At 38.4% G+C, this 27,749-nt stretch overlaps 2 protein-coding genes across 2 annotated transcripts in view; one reads left to right on the top strand and one right to left on the bottom strand.

Annotated features, from left to right (window-relative positions):
* Window positions 1–15,485, bottom strand: part of LOC145996497 (uncharacterized) — a 78,428-nt gene extending 62,943 nt beyond the window's left edge. Inside the window, exons 1-2 of the mRNA XM_083132997.1 lie at window positions 15,208–15,485; window positions 4,583–4,734 (exon numbers count right to left, since the gene is read on the bottom strand). Of these exons, the coding sequence (XP_082989123.1) occupies window positions 4,583–4,734; window positions 15,208–15,260 (205 nt within the window). The 5' untranslated portion in view covers window positions 15,261–15,485. The remainder of the gene's footprint in view (window positions 1–4,582; window positions 4,735–15,207) is intronic.
* A 3,119-nt stretch (window positions 15,486–18,604) lies between these two features.
* Window positions 18,605–27,749, top strand: part of Idgf4 (Imaginal disc growth factor 4) — a 136,062-nt gene continuing 126,917 nt past the window's right edge. Inside the window, exon 1 of the mRNA XM_083132431.1 lies at window positions 18,605–18,627. The gene's annotated coding sequence lies outside the window, so the exon portion shown is untranslated. The remainder of the gene's footprint in view (window positions 18,628–27,749) is intronic.

The following is a 27,749-nucleotide window of genomic DNA, read 5'->3' as shown; positions in this document are numbered from 1 at the left end:
AGGATATAAAGGACAATAATTTAAGTAGACCCACTCACACACACACCATCATACACACACACCACATATACAGGGTGCATATAAAATAATATAGCAGTTTCAACAACTTTTTATTTCTCGTAGCAACGGGGTATGAGAACAAATGTTACATCGGTTGAAAGAAGAACTTTGAAATATTTTTTAGATACCCGCGAACTTTTACTTTCCCTCACTGCCGCGGGCGACGCCACTGTTGACAAATTGCCTCCCCAGCCGCGCCAGCATTCTACTTATCTACCGTGGGAGCCACGTTCTCCCGACCGCACTTCATTTATTATTTGACGGGGAATTCCGGGAATTGTGAATGACTTATTGGCTCCGGGAATTCTACGTAATTTTCTCCGTAGAAGTGGAAAATTGCTACTTTTTAAAATCCATTGTATTTATACATATTTATAAATGCTCTGAGGCAAGTTTTTCGCAGTTCAGCTCTTATTTTTATCAAGGAACAAAAAGAAAGCTGCGTGGAAAATAAAACTGAATTCTCTTAATAGATTTAATTTTGCTAGTGACCTTTGGAGAATCTATCTGACAGACGCAAGATCATTGCAAGATATCTTGATGTTGATTAAGTAAATTTCAGTTTGAAATTCTTGTACAATTAACAATTTTTCGTAGATTAGTATATCCTTTAACCAGTAAAGGCGATTGGGAACCAAAACTGGGGAGCGAAGACAAGGCTTAGCATTAAGAGGTCATAGTGCGGGGGCAAAAAGTGCACTCCTTTTTTAATCGCCACTACTGCCCGTAGCATTTGTGAATTGTTTGTGTATGTAGATGTATTACGAGTCTGAATATGTGAAATGTGAATTGAATTCGAATTTTTGGATACATTGGAATCACACAGACCCTTTATACAAGTTAGAGACGCGGTGGTGTAGTCGGTGGGCGTTTGACTTCCGCGCGGGAGACCCGGGTACGATTCCCGGGGTGGGTGATCTGTCGGAATTTTCCCAGCCCTTGTCCCCGCATGTCTGGGGATCACCCAGCCTGAATGTGTACCTGGGGGTAACCCTGGGTGGTAAAGGCGGTCGGAGCGTGGTGCTCATCACACCACCTTCAACATGGCCGAGATCGAGGATGTGCGGGGCGCTACCCCCACATCCTCTAAATGTGCCTTCATGGCACGGTGCTATATGCACGGGGAACTTTACATTTATATTGTGAATTATTTGTGTGAGTGGTGAGAGGCGGTAATACGTAAGGTTGAAATTTTTGGATAGTTCGCCTTGAACACCGTGAATTAGAATTTTATCATGGTCCTAGAGTGGCCACCCTGAAACGTGACGTCATAGAGTTAGGTACAGCTCAGATCTACCACCGACAAGAGCGAGAGACACGTGAGATTCTATTGGCTAGTGCCAAGAAGCTGAACAGAAATTAAACATGTTTCCTCCATGTGAAGTGCACACACTGGGTGACGTCAAAAGGAACAATAGCTGGAAATGTTGAAACATGGAGGCCAATGACAGCGTGTTTACCTTCGTTCACTGTTGAAGTATGTGTGCCTTGTAGGAATTCCAAGCTCCAACATCAACACACCACAGAATGCATTGATTGGTCATTCCTTCTAGTAATTGCATTCGGAATGAGTCAAAAGACAAAACACTCTGATGCATTAAACAGTCAATCACCCGTTTCATTGCACTTCACCCTTTGTTTCGTGCAAACAGGAAAAAAATCACTGTTGATGCTTGTGCAAATGGGCTGAAACTCTAGACGGAGCTTTCCAAGAATACCACTCAGGGAACAAGGCATTTGCATAGTATGGAAATATTCTCATCTGCAGGTTCATGCTTTCGATTATATGAACTTACCTTTCGAAAAGGAAAACTATGGAAAAGTAGTATTCCTTAGACTCATAGGCGGCTCTAAGTGGGGTTAGGGGTTCTTCCTCACCCCTCCCCCAAATTTCTACTGAACAGTTATCAAAATTCATCACGAAACAAAGTTTTATATGTAGGCTATTCTGGAAAAAGTAACAATATGAATTAATCTGAAAAATATTAATTAATTATATTCTAATAGATAAGAATGGATGTATGTGTGTATGTTTGTTCCAGCATAACTCTCGAACGCCTGGAGCGATTTCAATCAAACTTGGTACACGTATCACTTGCAATCTCGAAAGAAATACTGTGGGGGTAAGACACCCCTGGCACACCTAGGGGTGGGGGTGGGAAGGGGCTGACATGTAAAAATAATCGAATCGACCGATATTTGTATGGAATCCATAGTTTTCGGGGTCGCTAAGATGAATAGTGACACTCCCAATGCCGTTCAACTCCAAATTCATTTTACACTATAGTTAAATTTATTATTTTTTGTCTAATAGAAGATTGGGATAAATAAATACCCGGGCAACGCCGGGCAATCAGCTAGTGTTTAATATAGTTACTAATTGCATTAATGTTTAAATGCTTGTGAATGCATATAATTTGCATATTTCATCAACAAAAAATACTGGCATCTGTAGCCTATATGCTTCACAGACAATCAAGTCAAATTGTCATACATTTTAAAAGGGTCACACACGTAACATATTTTCGTTAATGCTTTTCTTGCATTCAGGGTAAGTCATACTACAGATAAACGTTTTTCATTTGTTAGCAGCCACCACAAAGCATTTTATAATTCTATAAAATCAGTTCTTTATGAATATTTTAATCCAATCTCATGTCTGGAAACTTACATTTTGAATTCAGCGTACTCTATTGATATACAGGGTAAAGGTAAAGGTAAAGTGTTCCCCTGTGCATAGCACCACGCCATGAAGGCGTATAGGTGTGCGGGGTGTGGGGGTAACGCCCCACACTTTCTTGATCCGGTCGTGAGTGGGGGTGATGTGATCAGCATCACGCCCTTGACCGCCTTTACCCCCCAGGGTTTCCCCCAGGTACCCATGTTATTCGACGCTGGGTATGCGCCGGGACCGCTTCCACCGTTAGAAAAGTTCCCGGATTTGAACCGGCCGGGGATCGAACCCGGGACCTTTAGCATGGTAGTCAGACGCGTTACCGGCTGAGCCACCGCGGCCACCTGATATACAGGGTGCAGGAATGAATCGGGCGATTTTGCAACACTGGATATAACTAGTTGTTGCATCAGAGGTAACACGTGTGACTGTCTTTACATTCACAAATAACTAATATTTACTTGATTTCTATTGTGAACAAGTTTATAAAATTAACAGGGAACTATTGAGATTAAGAACGCTGTATCAATGTCGATATTTGTTTTACGTTGTTGATTTCGATTAGTTTTTGTTATATGTAAGAAGATTGACTTAAAATGTCTTGTGTCATAAATCGAAAATGAACTTATATCAAATGTTATAAAGTGAAATAATATTTTGGAAGTTGAGTTGTGTTGTTTAATTCTTGCAATGTAAGTATAATAACATTATGAAAACGAGTTGAGCGCTGAGGACTTGCAATTTAATTTTAAAATTGTGTTAAAGTCTGCTCATCCTTCGCGTACAATGTATATTCAGTGTGAAGTATCGTTGCACACGTGACTTCAACCATCTTACAACCCCTGCTTTACGATTCAATTATGATGGAATCATCGAATGGGGCACAGGGCGCATTCGCTCTAAAAACAACAACGGGGATATTCTTTGTCCCTCCAGATCATCGGATATGTCAGCGTGAGATTAATTTCCTTTGGGTGTAATCGAAAGCAAAAGTCTTCCAACCAATCCCCACGCACCCTCAATCAACTTAAAGGATCGGATCCCGGGAAGAGGTAACTCAAGTGCCTACCCAAAAAACTGATAGTGTGTGTGGAACGAAATGGCAGTAACGTACGCTAATGAGAGGCTTGGCAAGCACGGCTTGCATAGTTTGTTTTTTTCAGAGTTCTCATAGCATATTTCATGTATTTGTTGCTTTCCGCATGTTATATGAAAGGATAAAATATTTTTTAAATCTGAAGGCATGAATCCGCTCCATTTAGAATGTTTTCTGCTTCCTTTTCGACTGCGCTGGTTCAACGTCGAAGGAAGAGAAGCGATTCGCTGGTAGAGTGTCTCTTCGTGGACTCGTGTCGTTTACGCACATTTCGCCTGGAAAGTTTACGCGGTGCTGTGGCCTGCCGAAACGCGATGCAGGAATTGCTTGTGCCTCACCCGCGGTAAGAGTTGCAAACTAGCAAAAAAGACCTTGCTAGAAGGTTGAAACGTTACGTTTAGTTTATGTTTTATAATAAAATAAATTTCTGCCTGGTCAGCATATTGAGTTTTTCATATCATGAAAACAAGGCTTAATGGTGTTACAAAATGTAAGGATTGTATTTCCATTTTATTTTGGTATTTTTCATCGGTGAAAAAAGTGGGTCATTTTGTCTTAATTGCCGCCGACCCCTGTGGCGGAGTGGTTAGCACATCGCGCTACGACGCCAGGGGTCCCGGGTTCGAATCCTGGCCTGGGCATGGATATTTGTGAGTGATATTTTCATCCCATCATCACTCATCCTATCTTCGCAAACTAGCCAAAAGTGGCACAAATAGCGAAGCAAAATATAGCAGATCAATGAAACTTACCTTTCACTATGTGGATCTCTGATGGTAGCGTTTCGCAGGCTTCATCCCCTTCGGCATTCGCCGAGGCTAAAGAGAGAACCAGGAGGGCGACTTGGGAAGCGAACACCGTGCAGGACAGGGTGGATGACATGCCGAGCTTCGAACCGGTCTCCCTGCAAAATAAGGCATAGACATGAACAGCATGCAACAGAAAATGATGATTGCATGTATGGTAAAGCTAGAGTATTCAAACTCACCTGCTGAAACTGGGAAATAATTGTGGTAAGGGGAAAGTATGTGGGAGTCAAGGTTTGTAGGACATTAACAGTAGAAAGGACCACTTGAGCCTTAGGTCTTATATTTCCTCTGTCACTACCAACCTTAATTCATTTCGGGTTTAGAGAACGTCGGATATAGTGAACCAGTTATATGTGGGTTCTTTCTAAAGTATCCATCTGTACAAAATAACTAAAGTAGATGATAACCAAGAACGTATTTATGGGGGTCCCCCCCTCTCCGGAAGACTTACTACGTACAAAATTAAATAAAGAAGTAATAATATAACTGAAATTAAGTAATGAAAATATATTTGCTGTTTAATCAAGAGTTATTTATTTCCGCCAAACTTATTGGAAGGCAAGGATTATATTGTGATCATACAACTTTGAATGACATTACCAAAGTAGATTTATGCAATATTTGTTACTACTTATAACGTAACATTCATAAAATATCACCAGGAACTTTACTTTTAGTCAACTGGATCTAACATTCTTTTTTATATTCAATAAATATTCAATTTTTATTTATTTGACATTAATTTCCTTGCCAGAGCATTTCTTTAAAATAATTTTGTCGACCTTAACTACACGTAAGCTAGATAGTGAATATGTGCTGTGCTGTTATATCACTCTTCTTATATTGTCCTCCTAATAAAAATATTAATTAATTTGAATACTTCAATTAATAATGTTTTAATTAATTTAACGTAATTATAATTATTTTAGTTTAAACATTATTATTATCAGACACTTGGTTCGCGCCCCCCCGAAACATGTTTCTAGATACGTGCCTGATGATAAAGTATTCATTATGAACTAACTAACTCTCTAGCCTTCTTGAACCGAGAGTTCATGGCTGCAGAAACACAGGCCTTCCATCTGTCCCTATCCTGAGAAAGATCTATATACTCTTTTCCATCCCTACTGATTTCCTTTAGGTCCATCTCAACATTATCCCTCCATCTTCGTCTTGTCCTTCCTAGAAGTCTCTTACCATCAGGTTTCCAAACAAGAATCCTGTAAACTCTTCTTTCCTCTCTCATTCGTGCCACATGGCCTGCCCACCTAAGTCTTCTTGATTTAATCATTCTAATAATATCTGGACATGAATACAAAATATGTACTTCTAAAATATGCAACCTTCTCCACTCACCTGTCTCCTCATCCCTTTTAGGTCCAAATATTTTCCTAAGGACCTTATTTTAAAATACTCTCAATTTATGTTCCTCTTTCAATGTAAGGGACCAAGTTTCGCATCCATATAATATTACAGGCAAAATTACTGTTTTGTATATTTTCACTTTTAGTTTTTTAGGTATTAAACGAGAAGACAAAAGTTTATGAAGAGAAAAGTAACATACATTTCCTGAATTAAGCCTGCTTTTTATTTCCTTTTTAATATCATTTTCATTTGTTAGTATTACTCCTAAGTACTTGATTTTGAAAACTGGTTCAAACGAGTTGTTTTCAGTAATTAGATTTTTATTATTACCTAACACTTGCTTTCGGCCTGTAAGCATATATTTAGTTTTCTCTTTGCTAACTTTCAAACCTATCTCTTTAGCAGTTTTGAAAAATATTTTAGCATTATTCTTAATTGTATTTACATCATACCCCAGTAAAAGTCTACATCATATGCATATGCTAACAGTTGAGTCACACCGTTTAATTTTAGTCCTTCGTTAGTTTCTTTTACCTTCCTAACAGCGTATTCTAAGGCAAAATTAAAGAGCAATGGAGATAATGCATCTCCTTGTTTTAACCCATCATGAATTGTAAATTTGTCAGACAATATTAATATCCACACGAATTTTACTTTCTCTTTCACTGGTGCATACTTTTTCAGTATTCCAAACTCTACTAATATATTATATAATTTATCTCTTTTGAATCATATGCTTTTCTTAAAATCAATGAATAGCTGATGGACATTTTGATTGTATTCCCACTTTTCCTCAAGTGTCTGTCTGATGTGAAAAATTTGATCTGTTACGTTTAAATCCACATTGATAATCACCTATAATTTCTTTAGCATATGGGATTAGTCTTGCTAAAAGAATGTTAGATAATATTTTATATGTTGTTGAGAGTAGAGAAATCCCACGGTAATTATTGCAGTTCATTTTATCACCTTTTTTAAACACAGGAACAATTATGGATTCTTTCCACTGTTGAGGGATTTCTTCTTTATTCCATATTAAACAAATTAATTTATAAATTTGACATATTAACGAATTCCCGCCATAATTACTAATTAACTCAGTTGGTATCAAATCAATGCCAGGCGCTTTATTTTTTTAGCCTTTTAATAGCATCTTTAACTTCAGTCAAGTTAGGTTCTGGAACTAAAGGTTCTGCTGTGTGTACTTCATTTACTTCTGATTTATCTCCTACATGAACATTTAAAAGGTCATTAAAGTAGTTCTTCCATCTATTTAAAATATCGCTTGGGCCAGCCAAGAAATTGCAGTTTTTATCTTTTATCAAGTTTATTTTAGGTTGCCACCTCCTTTCTAAATTCATTTACACCTTTATATAAATCTCTGATATTTTTATTTTTGCTGCCTGTTTCAATTTCGTTAATTTTACTTTTCAAGTAATCTCTTTTTTTACTTCTAACGTGCGGTTAACTTCTCGCTTTATTCTATTATAATTGCTTAGATTTGTATCATCAGAGTTATTTAACCACCTAAGTCTAGCCTGATTTCTTATTTCTATTAGATTATGACATTCATTATCAAACCATGGCTTACTTTTTCTTGGTTTACTTTCTTTAGCTGCTGATTCTATTGCATTACGTATGTGCTCACAATTCTTATTTACATCTGTTTCATTTATATTTTCATCATCATTTAAATCCTGCAAAATATCGAATCTATTTGACAGTTTAATTTGATAATCTTTCTTAATTATATCATAAGCAAATTTTCCTGTATTAAATTTTAGAGCTTTTAGATTTTGTTGCTTATGATTTATCACCGAGAGTCTTTCTCTTAATTTAGCAATTACTAAATAATGGTCACTGGCACAGTCAGCACCTCTATGTGAACGAACGTCAATTATATTTGTATGCCTTCTTTTATCAATGAGAATATGATCTATATGATTATGAGTTTTACCATCTGGAGAAGACCAGGTATATTTATGGATATCTTTATGTTTAAAAGTGGTACTTTTCACAATTAAATTCTTTGAGGTTGCAAAATTAATCAATCTTATACCATTATCATTACTTAATTCATGAAGACTTTCTTTACCAATCGTGGGTTTAAATGCCTCTTCTTTGCCATCTATGCATTACAGTCACCTAACAGAATTTTCATATCATGTTGGGAAAATTTATCAAAGACCTGTTCTAACTCTGCATAAGAATCATCTTTAATATTATCATCTTTATCTTCCGTTGGTGCATGAATGTTTATTAAAATAATTTTGCACCACCTATCTTGTAAAACTGCATATGATTTCCTATCATTAATACATTCTACTGTTTTAAGGGCCGAGATAATTCTATTATTTATGAAGAAGCCTGTTCCAAAATTATGATTTTCAGTACCATCATAGAAAGAACATAATTTTTAATTTTACAATTACCTTCTCCTGGCCACCTAACTTCCTGGACAGCTACTATATCTAATTTGTACTTAACTATCTCATTAACTGTACACTGAAATGTCCCAGGCCGGTAAAGACTCAGAACATTCCATGTGCCTAATTTAATATCCTTATTCCTAATGTAGATCTTATTCTTAGTCCAGGGATCTTCCAAAGTAGTCCCTGCCCGGAGATCCGAATGGGAGACTATTTTACCTCCGGAATTTTACCGTGGGAACATCCATGGCCTCATATTGGTGATTCTTGACATGTCTTTTTACTGTGCAGAGTTGTCAGCTCTACGCCTAACCCCCAATATGAATGGAGGACCGCACCTGTCGTTGATCATCGGATCCCTCGGATCTAGCTGGGAGGATCACATTGTAGTCCACCAACCATACCACACTTCTGCCAATTGTGGGACGCTCATAGAGCCATGACAGGACAGCTCTGTACAGGGTGGCTCAATAAGTCACCTAACACCCCCAGTACAAGGCCACTGCGGCATGGAACGTGAAAATGGCGATGACCAATCGTTATCAGGCCAAGGGGGAACCACATTGACGTCACCCGCATGGTCGGCAGCCATCTTGATGCCCGCCATCTTGAATTCAACTTCAGAAATTTAAATGGGAAGGGGGCCGTGCGACATATCAAAATGGGCTAGAATTTCACCAGGAAAACAACTGTGACATTTGTTTTCACCTAACTTTAAATTTAAAGGCGATTTCCGCATGGGAGAGTGACACGTCCTTTCCTTTTTGCTTAAATGTTTATTGTTCAAATAATCGTTAGTATGTGATTATGTGGTATTTATTGTTAGACCAATCACTGAAAATGTCCGGATATTGACTTACCGGTATGTACATATCTTGTAGTATTGGTTGGCATGGGAATTACGATTGTGTTTTGTCTTTACATAAAAGTTTAAAAGAGTGATGATGTGAATTGATCCAAGGTAACTTAATATACTATAAGGTAGCGCCATCCGAAAATTGCCGATCATGCACGAGCGTGTGACGTCATGTGGGAGGATCGGTTATGCTCGGTGCCCCTTCGGTTATGTTCGTTCGGGGCTTGGCCGAAGCAAACGGCCGCTATCATTTCTATGCGAGTTTCAGAGAGGGAAAGTGTTTCATTACTTTGAGGGGTAAATATTAATTATCATACTTCGGGATGGTATTGAGGAATTCCTTTAATGATTAGTAACATAATTAAAACATGCTACTTTTAAAAGAGGGAAAATTGCACATGCAAACGTATTGTAAAAATTCATGTTTCTGAAACCTGACCGATATATTACAAAGAAGGTTGTCCGTGTTCCCATTAGAATTTCAGATTTCATCATTTCATAAATCGTATTATGATTTTAATAAGAAACGTTGCATGCTAAAGAAGAATTGCATAGTGAAAGAGTTACAAAGAAAGAATTGATTGACAGATTTGGTATATTTTTGCTTTTCTGTCTTTTTTTAAATGTGAAAGGAAAACCCATAAGAGGATCTCTTTCTTTGTTTCCACAAGCCGGCCTCCTTGGCGTAGTGGTTAGCACATCGAACTTCAACGCCAGAGGTTTGGGTTCGAATCCTGGCTTGGGCATGGATATTTGTGATTGTTCATTCATCATTTCATCACTCATCCCTGTCTTCGCAAATTAGCCAAAAGTGGCACAAGAAGCGAAGTAAATGAAGCAAATCAATCAATCAATATTTGTATTCACATATACTATCACATTTACTAAATTCTCAATTTTCTCATTAAGGACAAATCAATGTCTTACCCGATTAGATTCGAATCCGGGACCCCTGGCGTCGAAGCGCGATGTGCTAACCACTACGCCAAGGAGGTCGACAGAGGCCTCCGAGGTACTACGGGCCTCACAGAACGTCACAGGGGTACTATCGGATTATAAATTATGGATATTAGAGATTGGATAATAAATAAATAAATTATATAATATATAATTTATATATATAAAAACACCCGTTCTTTATTTATAGAATCTCAAAGAGAGCGATAGTTTGCCAAACTAAAAAATAATCCTATTTTGTTCTCACGATGATAAAAATAGAACGCATAATCAAAAATAAATTGGTAACTATAGATTGGCACAGAATTGAATAAGCCGAATTTTGATGTAACTCGTTTTTATGTGGTTCTACTGATTAACTTTTAATTGGAGTCCAAACTTGAATATCCGTAATTTTTAATCCGATAGTAGTCCGGTATAATCTAGTTACAACATTTAACACAACGCAGTACAAAAGCCTAATATTTAGTTTTCTGACTGAATAGTTCCTTCTTATTCCTTCAGAACGTTGCAATCATTTCCAGGAACATTTCAAATTTTACATAACATCAGAAAGTATTAAAATTATACTGCTATACTTAAAATCTAATCTTTACCATTCTCCATAATGTAACTTTATTTTTGAAATTATCAAGTGAAAGAAGCAATATTCAATCTAGATAGAATTTTACTCTGCATTTGAAACTTACTCTAAATTTGAAAGAATTCCCAACCTTCTTCATATATTTATTTACTGTACAATAATTTACGCACGGATCAAAGTTCCACATGCAAAAATTTTTTGGAAAGTTTTATGTGGAGGAAGAATGATGAAATAGTTTGTAAGATAGTAGTTTCAGACTTTGAAAACGCAATTCCAGTTTGTAATTTGCAGATATTTTATTATTTCTCTGGTTCAAATTTGGCTGCAAGTTATCGTTGTCATAGTTCTAAATATTTTTTTTTTCGTATTAAGAACTTTACATATAAACGCGTGCAGAAGTCGAGCCAAAGTGTACAAGTACTAATTTAACTAAGTTAACCTACTCGAAATACTTGATGAGTACTAGGAACATCAAACTTAAATGTCTTAACCTACTAATTCAAGCCTATAGAAATAGATTTATGATCACACGGTAAATGAAACGCTTTGAGAATATCAATGAAAATATCTTAGTTTAATTAAACAATAAAGGAGAAAAGTTACATGAACTCACAATGATTGACCGTGCAACTGTACGAATCATTATTCGTTAAAGGACTTTGTCCGCAGATTTTCCATTTCCATTTCCATGTGTGTCTGAGTTGTATAACCGGAAAATATACTCCAAGGCTGATATGCGACACACATTTGTACATTAACGAAGTAACTTGCATTACACTAATCTTAGATCTTGCTCTTTTTGACAGAAATGTACTACAAAGAAATAATGTAACATCCATTGGTTTATATTGAGTACAAGGGTACAAAATTATTCACAATATATTTGTGAAATACCAAAATTGAATGAAGTTGCAAAAATTTCAATGATGGGTGTAATATTCACTCATTCAATATTTACCATCGTGCATACAACGCTATGTAACTCGAATTGAAGATGTACTAGGTGAATTTCATTTCGAATATCGTGAAAGTTAGTACACGATGTTTGAAATGCCCATTTCCGACAACGTTTTTCACAATAATGTGAACATACAAATCATAATCAACATCGGTCTGTGTTAAAGTGTTAAATGAAATTGTTAATAATTATAAATCCGACTTACATAAAATGTACATAACAAATCAGTTAGGCTCACTACGTACTTCGCACTAGTTGAACACATTTTCAAGATATTGATGACTTTTCTTGTGGTACTGTCGGTTAGGTTACGTTGTAGATTTTGAACTTCTTTATTCAGTTAAATCAGGTTGATAGAGGTTGTTTGTAATCTTTAATTTATTTGCTTCATTATGCAGACGTGTGTTTCTCCTTTGTAAACGATTGAATATGTTTTCCAACAACGAACCATTGCTTGCAGTTTGTGCATATACCTTCGTCTATATATTTTTCACTTTTCTGCCAGCATAGTCTTAAGCTTGTTTAGGGCACGTCTCCTTATTGCATATCTTTCGTAGCGTACATCTCTGCAAACCTTAGCAACACGTCCTACAAGCGAATCATATTGTGAAGATAAGTGTTTAGGAGAACTACACCATTTCCTCGATTATTTGGACCTAAAGTAATTGGGTGTAATTTTAGCGATGGCACTGCAGTTGGCTTCTTCATGTTCTTTGGTGGAAAATACAGAAATTCTGCTTTCAGATCTCGCACATAGTCTTCTTCACAATAATTGGCACTGCACACTTGCGTTTTTTTTACATTTTGTCTACAAACATGAATCCAATGTTTACTTACGCAATTATCGACTGGAAATCTATGATATTTTATGTCAGTTCCTTTAGTTTTCTGGTTATAGTTTTCATAGCTTGCTACAGCACAATTAGATATGATTGCAGTCTACAAGTACAAAAATACAATAAAAATAAATCGAACGCTACAAAATCAACAACCTGCTTGTTCCGATTTTTGCGACGTGTTAGTAGCTAAATGTACCCCACACTAAACTTACTGCACATTATCACATAGCAACGAGCACCGTCAAACCCGATCCTCCCAGATGACGTAATGCATACGTACTTCACATAGCAACGAGCACCCCCTGGAATTGATCGTGTCAAGAGTAGCATATTTCCTTTTTCACTGATCTGAACGAAAATGCCACTAACACGTGAGGAACGGATTGCCATCATATTGATGTCAGGGGACACCTGAAAGCCATGGTGTATGCTACGAAAATCAGGGATCTGGCCCACTTGCGCACACGCATTGTGGATGCCTGTACTGCAATAACTCCTGAGGTTCTTCAGAATGTGGTAAGGTCATGGGAGAGACGATTACACGTGTGTGTTGCGCAAGAAGGACGTCATATTGAGCATGTGTTATAACTTTGTGGTATTGTTAACTCTGTAACAATTAAAGTTAGGTGAAAACAAATGTCACAGTTGTTTTCCTGGTGAAATTCTAGCCCATTTTGATATGTCGCACAACCCCCTTCCCATTTAAATTTCTGAAGTTGAATTCAAGATGGCGGGCATCAAAATGGCTGCCGACCATGCGGGTGACGTCAATGTGGTTCCCCCTTGGCCTGATAACGATTGGTCATCGCCATTTTCACGTTCCATTCCGCAGTGGCCTTGTACTGGGGGTGTTAAGTGACTTATTGAGCCACCCTGTAGATCCCAACAGAGCTTCACTATGCAAGATTCAAATAAAAAATGGTTTGCCAGCATTCTACCCAAACCGCAATCATGCAAGTCGTTACAAATAGTAATGCTTCCCATATCCGTCTAGCTACGTCTATTTCCGGCTCTAAAGTGCTGCATTTCGGAGTTGAGGTTGAACTCTGGTCGTTCTTGAGATCATCATGATGCTCTGGGCTACGCTCTGTTGGTCTTTCATGAGAAATCTGACCAAATGTTTCCGCCAAAACTCCCCAAACAAAGGCGCTTGGAAGCAATGCTGTTTTCAGTGCAGTAAAGATACAATCACTGTATTTGGAATAACTTGATCCAAACTACATCTGGAAACAGTGAGCAGTACGACTTGTAAACGTATCTCCGTTGCTTGTTCTTCATATGGGTGAGTTGAAAGTCATGCTTGATTTGCATTGTAATGTTATTTGTGTACAAGGGCCAATAGTTTGGAAGTAAAACATAACGGTAACAATAACACGTTACTTTTGTTGACTTACTCAACTCTGTAACTGTAAATATTCATTTATACGCATTGATTAGTGTGAGCAAATACTTTGTGCTTTGGTGCACAGTGTAGAAACACTTTTTTTATCTAGCACAGGAAAATGTATCTCAAATGAGCTTTCAGTAACCCCAGTGTTCTTTTTCAACCTCTGTAGAGAGGGCTGTATTTTGTACATATATGTGCTGAGTGTCCCTTTACAGCCTAAGCTTTTAACCAAGGTAAGGAGAAGAGATCTCCTGAAATTTTGAGAAAATAATTTTTTTCCCCAAATAAAATCAGTAAAGAACTCAAATAAAAACAGATTGGCAAACTCTTTAAAATAACCCCATTTATGAGAGTTTAATGTTTTAAATATGCGAATAATCTTATTGTGTATGTCACCCTTTATAAAAAAAACAATCCTGCGTACGCCAGCGATCACGTTGCTTAACGTCTAAGGAGGTGAAGTGGAAATGAACTGGCTCAGTTGTCTGATGATTAGAAGTTCAATCCCGGATGGTGTAATGGTAACTGTCGCCCTGTAATGAAAGTACACACTGGTTCGGATCAGGCCCCACTATAAACTGTATATTCAGTCCCGATAGCCTAGCTGAGCATAGTTAGCTTTTGCGAGTGCGATGTATAATATATACCCCGCGAAAGGCACACCGAGTTGCACCATGTATGGTTAGTGCACGGCGTTTACAATTGCAACAATAAATATATTGTTCAATACGTGTACTATATACGCTATAAAGTATGTATTCAAGTTGTGCCATTGATTTGTACCTTATACCGTTTTATAGGAAACTTTATTCCTCTCGTTTCAGTAGTTATCGGCTTTTAAGAATGTGAAGTGATACATTGATTACATCTCACACGGCCGCCATTACAACTGCACTCGTGACCTAGAGGTCGCTGCTGATTGGTTATGCTAGGGAAATAGGACGGATTCTATCCTTGAGAAATGCCATAAGATTTTCCACTTTACACGGTAGCATTTTAGTCATGACATAAATGCTAAGAAAACTGCTTTTGTTTAAAGCGGGGCTTACACAAGCTTGTGCAAGCCTTGAAAACATGTAGGAGATAAGAGAAATGACAAAATAATGATTCTACTATCACATCAAGTCATCTAACCGTATGCACAAGTCCCACCTTTGCAAGTACAAAAACCACAGAAACATTAATGAACAGTACCTTCTAATCCGGCTGTTCTGTCGTCCGTTGAGCCAACTGCAATCCACTAGCATAGGAGGCGAAAGAAATTGGCTGAAATACTGGAATCGATTGTACAAGCTCCGCCCCTAGCACTACTCTGGGAAAACAGCAATTTACTTGCAAGGGAACTGCCAAAAAAGAGAAGGAAACGCGAAAGAGAAACGGAAAAAATGACATTTGCCATAACGGATGATCTATTGAAGCCCCCCTGATGAAGCAACAGGGAAGGACTCTCGACACCCTACCAATGCAATCGTGACGGGGCGCTGCTTACGGGAAACTCGAGAACTAAAATGGGAACAGCAGGTGATGTATTGGTTTGTTAAATATCCTGCAAAGAGTGCAGAAGCGCGAAAGGATACATAGAGTGCACTTTTTTTTTTGTTTGCTTAATGTGAGAGACGAACAATGTTGATTGACTTCACGTTGGGAAAGTCACTCTGCGAAGTGGTGAACAGTGAAGGAAATAACGGGTGAAAATTTTACTCTCAACTGACTAGGAACAAGTAGTCTAATCGGGACTTGGTCTTCAGCTTAAAATGAGATCTGATATATTTAAATGTGGCCTCACTGGGAAACGAACAGTATTATCGGGGACAATGCTTTTTCTTTTTCTGGGAAGAAATGTTCCAGTACTCTTCAAGTTCATTTGTTATTGTCTTCATCATAAGATCTACTCAGAATATTGTGGTACGTTCATAAGTGTTCACGTAGTTGCACGCACACACACACATGTTTCATTAATATAAAATATTAATTATTACAGAGTGGCTACTTACCTGGAATTCCTTGAATTCCGAGAATTATCGGCTCCGCGAATTCTGCGTAAAATTTTCATTCGATGTGAAAAATTGCAACTTTTATTAATCCAAATCCCATTGAATTTATACATATTTATTAATGGGAAGTTTTTCACAGTTTAGGTTTTATTCGTATCGAGGAAGGAAAAGAAATGAAAGCTGCGAGGAAAATAAAACAGAATTAGCTCAATCCGATTCTTAAGATCCTTTGCAGAACAACCTATCAGACACGCGGAAGATTATTGCAAGATAAGATATCTTGAACTTGATTAGGCAAATTTGAGTTTGAAATTATTATACAATTAACAATTTTTCGTAGATTAATATTAAGTGTCTGGAAACATTTGTTACTTGTGTTTGTAGATGTATTTCGAGTCTGAGAAGTGGTAAATGTAATATCTGCACCTTCAATTAAATATTTTAAATGTGTGCATATATATGTACCGTTTAATTTAATTATACTTTTTGGATACTTTGGAATCGCACAAACACTTTATATTAATATATTTGTGTGGGTGGTAAGCGTCGGTAATACGAAATGGAGAAAACATCTGCTCCTACCAATGATTTTTTTGGAAAGTTCCCCTTGAAAACCGGGAATTATACTTGAATTTTATTCTGGTCCTAGAATTGGCTTCATTCTCACCTATAGAAAGGTGCCCTTACGGCGTACCATAGAAAAAAAAATAGCCCTGATCTGGGATTTACATAAATGAGGAGACATTGTAAAAAAATGGGGTGATGTAGGCCCGTATCTAGGATTATTTTTGAAGGGGAGGGGGGGCAGATCCGAAAATGTGGGAGAAAGAGGATGCTGTTGGAGTATGGACGTCCGGAAGGGGGGACCAGGACCCCTCGTGGACAACGGACGTCAACTTAAAACTATATACTTTAGACACACAATTTCAATTCAGGGATTAGGGGAACAGTTGCCCCCCTACTTTTGCAATTTTTTACCCCCGTCTTTGTCTTTGTCTTTGTAACTGTCTTTGTCCCCCCCCACTCCCAGTTTCGCCACTCAATCGCCTCCACTGACAGTAACTTATGTTTATTGTTAAATGGGCGTTGCAGGAACATGGTAATTTATTTTAATTGCATTTATTTCAGTTCGTGATCATCACATTGTGGAAAACAGACAATAAGAAAAATGGTGATGAGCAATTCACTTTGGCCGTTGGTTGTACATAGCAGTGCTAAATCTTAGAATTTTTTCTGTTCGCTTGGTTTAGTATGTTTATCACAGAGGCATAAACAAAAGGGATTTTCGTTTGCAATCCCTACTACTTCTAGATGCGATTGTTGTAAGTGGGATGCCAAAACTTCAGTTCCCGTGAAATCCGGGTCTTACCTCCAAAATACAACCACAGCGAATGATTCTCATCCTACGATTTTTCTTTGTACTCATTTGAATATTTGAAGAGTCTCAAATCGATTACAAACCATATTGCGTTGTAATTTGAATACGCCATGCCTTCATATATGTATGAACGGGGCAACGCCTGTGGGGAACCACCCGCTAGACGATTTACGAGCGTCTTAAACATAGGACGAATAATAATGAACATTTATATTGATCACATATCATATATTATGTGATTTTAAAACTTGTGTACTGGGCATGCCAGTGTATTTAACATACGAAAAAAATAAGGAAGTTTTACAACCAGTACACAAACTCCAAGTAGTTAATTGACTGGGCACTACAGTTTATTGTTGAGAAGTGATTACTGCACCCAAGCCTTTCCTTTCGTCTGTTTGCTTTGCACTCAAAGTCTCAAGAAGCTGTTGTTCTTGAAGGCTTCTCCCATTGACTTCAGGCATAGGAGAATTCCATTCTGATTTCTTCTATACAGAACAATTGTGGATAGGAAGAGTGTGTTACTGAAATATCAGCTACACAGAACATTATCATGCTACTAAAACCACATTTTGAAGGTTTGCAATTCGCAAAGTTCCAAATTTTTAACAATATTACAATACGATTAAAACATGAAAAACTTTATTCATTAACAGTATTGTGGCGAGTATTTAAACACAAGAAAAAAAATGATTAGTACTCTTTAGTGTTAAATGTGAAAATCACACGTTTACACATAGCATAGACATGATGAATATTTTTATGTTAAGGATGGATATGCTTGATTGTCGACGTAATCTTAAAATTCACACACTACAGCATTCCACCATTACACACGATAAAATATATGAATGATATGTGCCTTCAGTGGAGGATGTAATTCATATATTTGGGATATAGTCTACTGTGTGCATTTTTATAGGTCAGCACAAAATAATGTATACCTAGTTGGAATTATTGCTATTGTCTTTAAAGTTTCATTTCCTTCACCTGTCACGCTATAAGATGTGCAACATGATTTGGTTCCATTAAGTACTGAAACTCATAAATAATTTTAGTTCATTAATATATTTTTTTCTTTCAGAAATCAGAAATTTCGAAAAGGATAATTGTAAGCTTAACTCAATCTTCATGTTTTAGTTGTAGATTACATTTTCATATTGAAAGAAAGCTTAATAGCATCTTTTTTTCCTTTTACAGGGTACTGTAATGTATCTACATCTTCACCTCTCTCAACGAAAGGTAAGTTATTAAGTAATTTGTTATTCTTCAAGCTGTTGTGCATTTTAAGAAGCATCTCGACGCAAGAGTAGCTTATGTTGTCGCTCAGATGATGTATCGGCTTTATACTCCTGGTCCGTATTCCAGGCATAATTACAAGTGGAAGCCGTTTAGAGCGGCGAAAAAGTTAAAGTCGATCGTCAAGCAAATTTAACTCAAAGTCTTGCCTTACTATTCTTGCTAGCCGCTGGCATTGCCAGAGAAACGACCTATTTCCATCTGCGTAAGTAGGTCGCGTGGTTCAGTTTCCGCAAACTGCCGGTTCCTTCGCGGCTGATAGTAAGGCATGACTTCCTTTCAATTTGCTTCATCAGTGACTCTAGTTTCTACCCCATTCGTAGGACGCAATTCAGACATTTGTGGAACACCGTGTGCAGCTGGTGTTTTTAAAGAGCATCAAAAGAATAACATTATATTTTATGCGACTGTGTTATAACACCATTAAGCCTTGTTTCCATGATATGAAAGACTCAATATGCTGACCAAGGCAGAAATGTATTTTATTTTATTTTAATACATAAACTAAACGTAACGTTTCAACCTTATAGCAAGGTCTTCTTCAGACTCTGTACCAAGTACATAGGAAATAGAGAAGAAAGGAGAAGAAGACATAATGAACTGGAATGGGGGACTAAAGATAAACAAAGAATGGAAGAAGGTGCTAGAAAGAGTGGAAAGGACAAGAGCGAAAGAGGAGAGAAGAAGGAAGAGGAATGAAGAAAGAAAGGAAAATTGCGTGAGATAAAGAGTCCAACCACTTTCCAGATGGAAGGAAATGTTTATCTAAATCGCCTGTCAGGTGAAAGTACAGTTAACAAGGGAAGGCCACCTGCTGGAATGTTCCAGAAAAAAACAACTTTCTTATAATCTTGTGTCTGGAGGGAAGTGATTTTTGTGTATGTATATCTTCCTGTTTTGTACCTTTTTTCATTTGCACTTGGTACAGAGTCTGAAGAAGACCTTGCTCTAAGGTTGAAACGTTACGTTTAGTTTATGTTTTAAAATAAAATAAATTTCTGCACGCACTGCCGCGCTTTGCAACAGAAGCTTATTTTTGTTCGGCTGCTCTGATGTTGCATAACATTACATATTGTAAACGTAAATTGTCAATGTTGCTTGCTGCATTCTTATTGAATGGGCCTATTTTACTTTCCTTAGACAAACAAATATCTTAACAAACTGTTTATCATCCATGTTGGAAGATGATAACAGATGTTCGTAGCTTTTTGAGAAGAGTGCGCCTTTTGCACTGTTTCTGAGGATGTTTTTATTGTTTTGGTACCTTTTTGATGCATTGTATTTGTCCTGTGTAGGTCTCTTTACAACCTTGCACTTTTAACCTTTCTCAAACGGTTTTTTACATCCCTTTTTTAACTTTAAGGTAAGGTAAGAGTTTTAGAAAAGAGAACTTACCTCGTACATTTTGAAGGGTGCAAAAATGGCCATACGTTCGACGCAACCAAAAATTTTAACTCATTCAATTCATGCTACCAACCAGTGCCGGATCTACAACCCGCGGTGCGGGTGGGGGGGGGCGGAGACGTAAGCCTGTAGGGGGGCGGTCAGTCATTGGCATAGTACAGGGTTCGCATATGCGTATGTAAAAATTAACGTAGTTACTCAGGGGTACAGAAACGAATACAATATACCTTGGTATGCAGGTAAAGGTAATGTTTGCTGTGCATATAGTACAGTGCCATGAAGGCACATTTAGGGTATGTGGGCCCCTCATATTTTCGATGTCGGCAATCTTGGAGGTGATGTGATCAGCACCACGCTGCGGCCGCCTTTAGCCCTTCTCCCCCCCCCCGGTACAGCCGGCAGCCGATGAGAAGATCGCTGAATGAAGGGAGACGGGGCACAGAGGGAAAGGGAGGGTCAGGTTCATTTGCAGAATTTAGGGGTGGTTGGGGGTGGTCGGGGAGAAGGAAGTCTTGTTTTCTTCTTGGCGGGTCATTGTCAAGGACGAGAAGAGTTCTGGCGGAAGAGCACCTCCCCCACGCGAAAGAGTGGAGTCGCCTGGCAGTACGTCACACCTCTTCTGCCAGCGCTCTTCTCGTCGGCTGCCAGCTGTACAATTTGAGTTGAAACTTGGTGGGTCCTAGAGCCGCATTATACCGCGTTTGTTAGAACCTGTCCCGTTTCCCGCGCTAGCGATCGCTCGACAGTTTCGGTGCCAATGAGAAACGAGGAAAAAATCGTCTGCTGGGCAGCGAGGAGCGAATGGAAGCCAGAAGAGAGGCGCTTACGTAGACGCTGTTGCGACGTTGCGTATTTTAATTTGCTGCCTGGCTTTGACTTTCCCCAGCACGGAGAAAAGCCAGCGACCAGCTAGCGCGGGAACCGGGACAGGTTCTAACAAACGCGGTATAGTACCGTGCCATGAAGGCACATTTAGGGTATTTGGGCCCCTCATATTTTCGATGTCGGCAATATTGGAGGTGATGTGATCAGCACCACGATGCGGCCGCCTTTAGCCCTTCTCCCCCCGGTACAATTTGAGTTGAAGCTGGGTGGGTCCTAGAGCCGCATTGTGTGGGGACAAAGCCGCAAAAATCCCGACCTAAGATCACCCACTCCGTGTTTCCCCCGTGGCAGTCAGACTATAATCAAATGAGGCTAGAGTTCCACGAGAAATGCAGTGGTGAAGATTTCTTCAACCTATCTTTAATCAGGAAATAGTTACGACTGCATGATTGTAACAATTGTATCATTTTCCAGGTGTAAGAGAGCAGTGTCATATATACTATATCACATCACGTGACATCACCTCCTTCCCATTTAAGAATTGTGAGTTGAATTCAATATGGCGGCCACCAATATGGCGGACGTCCGCTTGGAACACACCAATGTGTTTCCCCCTAAGGCTAATCTGTTTCTATCATGACCACCCAACCTAACTCCTTTACTGTTTATAGGGGATGTTATGGGACTTTGGAATTACTCACTAGGCCCTTATATGACTTTGTCAACATGAGATCAATAATCATACACACACACGTATACATTATATATGTATATACGTTTCTTTATAAATGATTTGTGTGTATGTATGTAAAAGTAGCTAGGTAGAGGAGGCCTTTGATAATATTTTTCTGGGGGGGTGGGCAAGCTTTATAGATCCGGCACTGATACCAACAAATCTTCATTGCTGATTATTAGTTCCAACATTGACCCCAACCACTGCGAACTTAGTTTTTTTTTTAGGAAGTTAGGCTATTTTCCACTATTTCTCGCGCGACAAATACCGATGTTATTACTCAAGTGTAACGGCAGGTGACTGCTCGATCTCCAACAAAAATGCGTCACTTCGCTCGGGAACGCAAAACGTCTCTCTCGCGACAAATATCGATGACACGGCTCCTGGTTGACGGTAGAAGCGGACTCGATCTCCCGCCAGAACCCAGCAACTTTGCTCGGTGCAGCAAAACGTTCCCATGGTGGGAAACATCCATTTACATGTGGTTTCACGCAGCTGTCGGAATTATTTCACGGAGTTTTATTTTGGATAATTCTTTGAAAAACGTGCACTCTAAGTATGCTTAACTATGTTACATTTTTTTAAAGCCTAAAGCATAAGAATAATGGATTTTCGTGGTATTTTCATTCTTTAAAGCACAAAATGTGTTGAAATTCGCGAAGAGGTGAGAATTCGCATTTTATGGCAAATTTGCGTTGTTTCGCGATTTCGAAGGCATGTAAAATGTCGCTGCATATCCATAAACACTTTTTTTGTAGCAGTTATCGCATTTGCGAAAAATCAAGGTCCCTGCTAATAGTAAGTTCTGAACTGCTGTTCCCAGGTAAGATTTCTGACAGAAACACATTCCACCTTGATAGAGTTGTGCAGAAAATTCACTGCAAACAGCGATATTTTCCTTTTCTTTCCCACTTCGTTGTGGCAGAGTGCATGATCACTTCAGGTACTTGAAGGGTAAACAATGACCTTCATTCATTTTTCAGAAGCGCAATGTTTGGTAACGTAACTGACTCGTCACGATACTCAAGGATGTCTTCACACAAGGCAGCTTCAGAGAGGATGAGGAAGGTTTGTGCAATCTGCGTCATTGCAGTGTACTTACTAACCTGGTATACTATTGATCTGGACATATTTCCATCCAGAGTTTGTAAATACCCTCCCGCATCAAGTTATTATAGGAGTTTTGCGCATGCGTGTTAGTAACGTGATCATGTGACTTCGTATATTGTTCAAGTTTATCAGTGCAATCCTCTGTGAGGTGAAAGGAACATGAAAGGAAGTGGGCAATGTCGGCGAGGGGGGCATGTGCACCCCCCCACTTTTGCCCCCGCACTATGCTAAACCTTATCTACAAAGGGAAATATACTGTCTTTGCCCCCAGTTTTGGCACCTTGCCCCCCCCCCCCCCTGGTTTTGGAACCCAATCGCCGCCACTGGAAGTGAGTAATACTGGACAGCATGAATGCAGAGGAGAGGAAATCTTATGCCATGTTTGTTGTTACTCTCTTCAACCTGACTCATATTATATTCTTCTTTCTTCCTTCTGTATGCCTGTACATTCACACCTCAAGTGTGTCGAATTTCAGACATAAAGTAATAAGCAGGACTTAGAAGTTGATAAACTAACAATTTTCAAAAAAAATTACGTGTAAAGTTTGTTTAGATATTAAACGTTCTTGAATTAAATTTCAAACAACCGGATGTTACACGGTTTAGCGTAAACTAAATCTAAAGATAAGTGCAATTATACGTTTTATTTGGATCTAACAGATTCCTTCCTCTATGTATATCTATCATGAACCATGCCAAAAAAATACTTCCACTTCCTACACTCTAAAGTGTGTGGTGCAAAGTAGCACCTAGTGTTGTCTTACAAATAATTACTAAGATTTGGTGTAACAGGTCTTAATGAGAAATTGGCTCTGTTCAGCACCGTCTTTGATGTACCAAGCATCACCAAGTTTAGAGAGCCTCCCTGATGGCGCAGTGGTAGCGTCGTCGCCTTGTAATCAAGAGGACCCGGGTTCGATACCCGGTGGAGGCACATAGTGGTTCGGTACACTTTAAGCTGTAGGTCCAGTCCCGATTAGCCTTACTGTGCATAAAGTGGACTTAAAACACCAGCTCAATCAAAACCAAGTATAGAGGCGTTGAACATTTGATTAAGTGTCATGTTACAACATCACCATCCATTTTGTCTTGTTACACTGGCTGTCAAAGACCAACACTCGGTTAGGTGTCATTTGACACCACGATGGGAATATTTCAGACCGAAGCGACATGCGACACATGTCGCCTGGGAACGCACTAATCAACTACAAAGTTTCACAACGTAGCGATATGACATTTAGCACAACCCAGAGTTCGATTAATGAAACCCTCAAGCAACACGTGTCGCCTGCTGCTTGTCGCTTCGGTGTGAATTCTCCCTTACACTAGCACCTTGTCTTTTTACACCACTAGCTGTTAAGCACCACTAAACATCACTTGATACCGACCGAGGGCTAAATCCATCTTGCCGTAAACCTAAGGATGCGTATTGTTCAGTTTTGATAGCTACCACATTGACTGAGATATCTTGTTTATTAATGAATTCGGAATCGTCAAGTTGTTTTATTTAATATTACCGTATAATAACCACACATTCTTTAGTTATATTTTTAATTCTTCTGAAGATACATCAATACATCCTTTGCATGTTGAATTCATGTGTTAAGTACCAATTATAACTCCATTAGTACCAGCATTTGTCACGTGATAGCATAAAAGGAAGGAAGTCATACTATTTTACGGCACTTGATAAGGATAAATCGTTATTTATAATTTTTGTTGATATCGTGGAGTGCTTCTTGAATAACAATATTTTTTATCTGTAGCTCATGCATTGAAGGAGATTTGGTACAGTCTTATCTTTCCATGTACATGACCAATGTTTTTACTGTTTTTATCACTCCAGGACAGATATTTCAAAATGGTAAAACACAAAATTATGGTAACTCAATTAAGCCTTGTTTTCATGTTACAAAAACACTAAAGCCGCTGACCAAGGCAGTTTTATTTACGTTAAAGAACACTATAGATATAACGTTGTTACCCTGTATAAGGGTCTTCTTCAGACTAAGAAACAAATTCAATGCATTTGAATTTGTGACACATGGTATATGTTTTTTTTACACATGTATAATGTTTTTTTACGTAAATAAAACTGCTTTGGTCAGCGGCTTTAGTGTTCTTGTAACATAATTATGCATAAAATGGTCATTATTGCTTGTTACATTTCAAACACTAATCTAGCACATAGCGACTTGTGAACTTGAAGCTGTATTTTGTCTTTGTCATTTGTGGCTGCCAATATAAAGTTTGTTCTGTACTGTGTATTGAATTGCCTCTCTGTGACAGTCTGCTGTGACTATTCACTCATTGTATGAATACTTTTAATATTTTCATTGTATACAGTGTGTGAAATTTTGCTTTGACGGATACCATACCTAATGAATTCAGGTGTAAAAAAAACAATATATTTACAAGGAATTTATTTATCTTTGGAAGACAAACGCAGGACCTTGCCGAGGAAAAAATCCGGAAGGGATACAAGTCATAGTTTTCATAAACAATAACTATGTACACTGGAATTCAGTAGAATTGCTCGGAAAATTGTCCACAACTATTTTCATTAATTTTTCTCTTACATCCTATGTGTTTTTAAGCGATGGATTTTTACGTATGCTGGTGCAGAACTTATCAACAGCTTGTTTTGAGTTTTCTTTTAATTCTTGAAGCTCTTATTTTGTCAAATAAAGTGCACGAACATGGTGATGGACAATTTGCACGGTGATACTCATGGATCCCACTGTACACCTGGTCATTATTATTTCATGTTATTTCACATGTCCTTCTGTGTGTTGAGAGCACCTTTACAAGCTCAGTTTTTAACCTGTAAGGAGATTTTTAGTTAGTTATGGTAAGATGCTTGGTCCGCTTGCTTGGTCAAAATTTTCAATCATCCAACCCAATCATTCAATCAACACAGTTACGTTTTCCTCAACAAAACATCTCATACATGATCTTCCAACCTTCCTTCTACCAGCAGATCTTGTAAATGCGGACTTCTTACGTAACTCTCTGGAATATTTCTAAATTCATGCACGTCAGCTACTTCACTCGACTTATCGAAAACTCCAGCCAATCTTGCAGTTGGGCGGAACTATCATTTATCGAAATAACAACCTCACTTTGACATATATTAGTAACGGGGAAACCACAAGATTATCCGAAGAATGATTTACGATCCTTATTATGTAACATCCATTTCATGAATAGTCTTAGCGTTTCACACTCTTTGATTTTTCATTTGTCACTTCAACGCACCAGGAAAATATACAAGGAAAAGTGCACACGTTAATGGGTGTGTTAATAAGTGAATCCTGAGTCCGGATTTTCCTGTCCTTTTGTCCGAAATTCAATTGCGATAACAAGAAACTCTCTCTTGGGTAATAACCTTCATCCTTAGACTGTGAAGAGGAAGAGAGTTTTCCTTCTTCTGAGCACACTTACACTGACCGGCAACGAGGAAAGAAATGTGGTATATGCATAATGAGACTCCCCGATGACGTAGCAACTGGTGGCAGCACATCCAATTTAAACTGAAGGTTCACTCCCGATTATCCAATATTTGCATAAAGTGGACTTGAAGAAAAATTCAAACATACAAGCATAATGATAAACGACCGTATTGCATGAGCACCTTTTACACCATGGATAGTGAACTTTGTATTTTAAAATTGTAATTGTTGCGTAAATATAAACCTCAATTGTTTCAAGTTTGTTAGGCAACACACGCCCATCTACACACATAGATGCACGTCCACCGTATTGCGCGTCGCCTTGTAATCAAAGGGTTTCGATACATGGTGGAGATACATGGTGTCCGATCTGTGTCTTTCTCATCAGATAGAGATCTCATGAGATCGTCTAACTCACCAGACAGAGATCTTATGAGACAACGTCTAACTCAACAGAGATATTATGAGATAACGACTAACTCAACAGAGATATTATGAGATAACGACTAACTCAACAGAGATCTTATGAGATAACGTCCAACTCAACAGAGATATTATGAGATAACGTCAAACTCAGGGACGTCGTTAGGGGGGGGGGCGCGGGGGCACCGGCCTCCCGAAACGTTCATGTGGCCTCGGCAAACTGTTCTACATTTGCTGAAAATTTTACTTTGATGACAAATATTGCAAAATAGGATCTTAATAAATTTTGCTTTCAGTTTGAAACACTGTTCTTCAATTTGAGTTTCACGAACCCCCAAGCAATACCTTTCTTTCTTTTTTATAATTCAGGTAATGGTTTAATTAGAGTGACAGGTGTGTCACGGTGAGCGATTCTGTGTTGTTTTGTTGTTTAATTTTGCATGGGAAAGAGTCGTCTCACAACATTTTACTCCTAAGCTTCGTAATTGATAATTTAGTTTTAGGCATCTTGGGAAGCAGTGTCGAATTTATGCAAATGCAGAGAAGGAGTAAGGGAGGGGGGTTCAAGACTTTCATTCTGCATATTTTATTTTTTCTTGAAAGTTTATTCACACGAAGTTACACAAATATTCGAAACTAACGGCATGCTAATCTTAATCTTCACTACCAATATCACTGGACATTTTATCTAAAAGAAAATTGCGTAACACGGTCACTATTGCAGCTCAACTGAAACAAGTGGCGGACAGAGCGGTTTGTGCTGGCGGAAGGAGATGCCTCAAAGTGTGACCATCTGTTCATTGGATCCCAAAAATGTTTATGACCTGACCTGTCTCCGTGTCGATGAGCAAGGGTCCTTGTGCTTCACCGTGTTTAATGGTTAAATTGATGAAGGGATACTTACAAATACCCATGTCCAGGCCGGGATTCGAACCGCTCCCCTGACGTGATCATAAACCGCTACGAAACCAGAGGTCCCAGGGTCGGACCTTGGACAGTTATGGTTGCATCATGTCTGTCCCATCGCCATTTCATCGTGTCATCATTCAATTTCATCATCGCATTTAACCCAAGAGGTAGAAAAATGGTATTAATAGCTTGATAATTGATAATGGTTT

The sequence above is a fragment of the Lepisma saccharinum genome, chromosome 12 (genome assembly GCF_977018435.1).
Source record: "Lepisma saccharinum chromosome 12, izLepSacc3.1, whole genome shotgun sequence".
NCBI classification, from domain to species: Eukaryota; Metazoa; Arthropoda; class Insecta; order Zygentoma; family Lepismatidae; genus Lepisma; species Lepisma saccharinum.
This window is presented reverse-complemented; position numbering and strand designations above follow the sequence as displayed.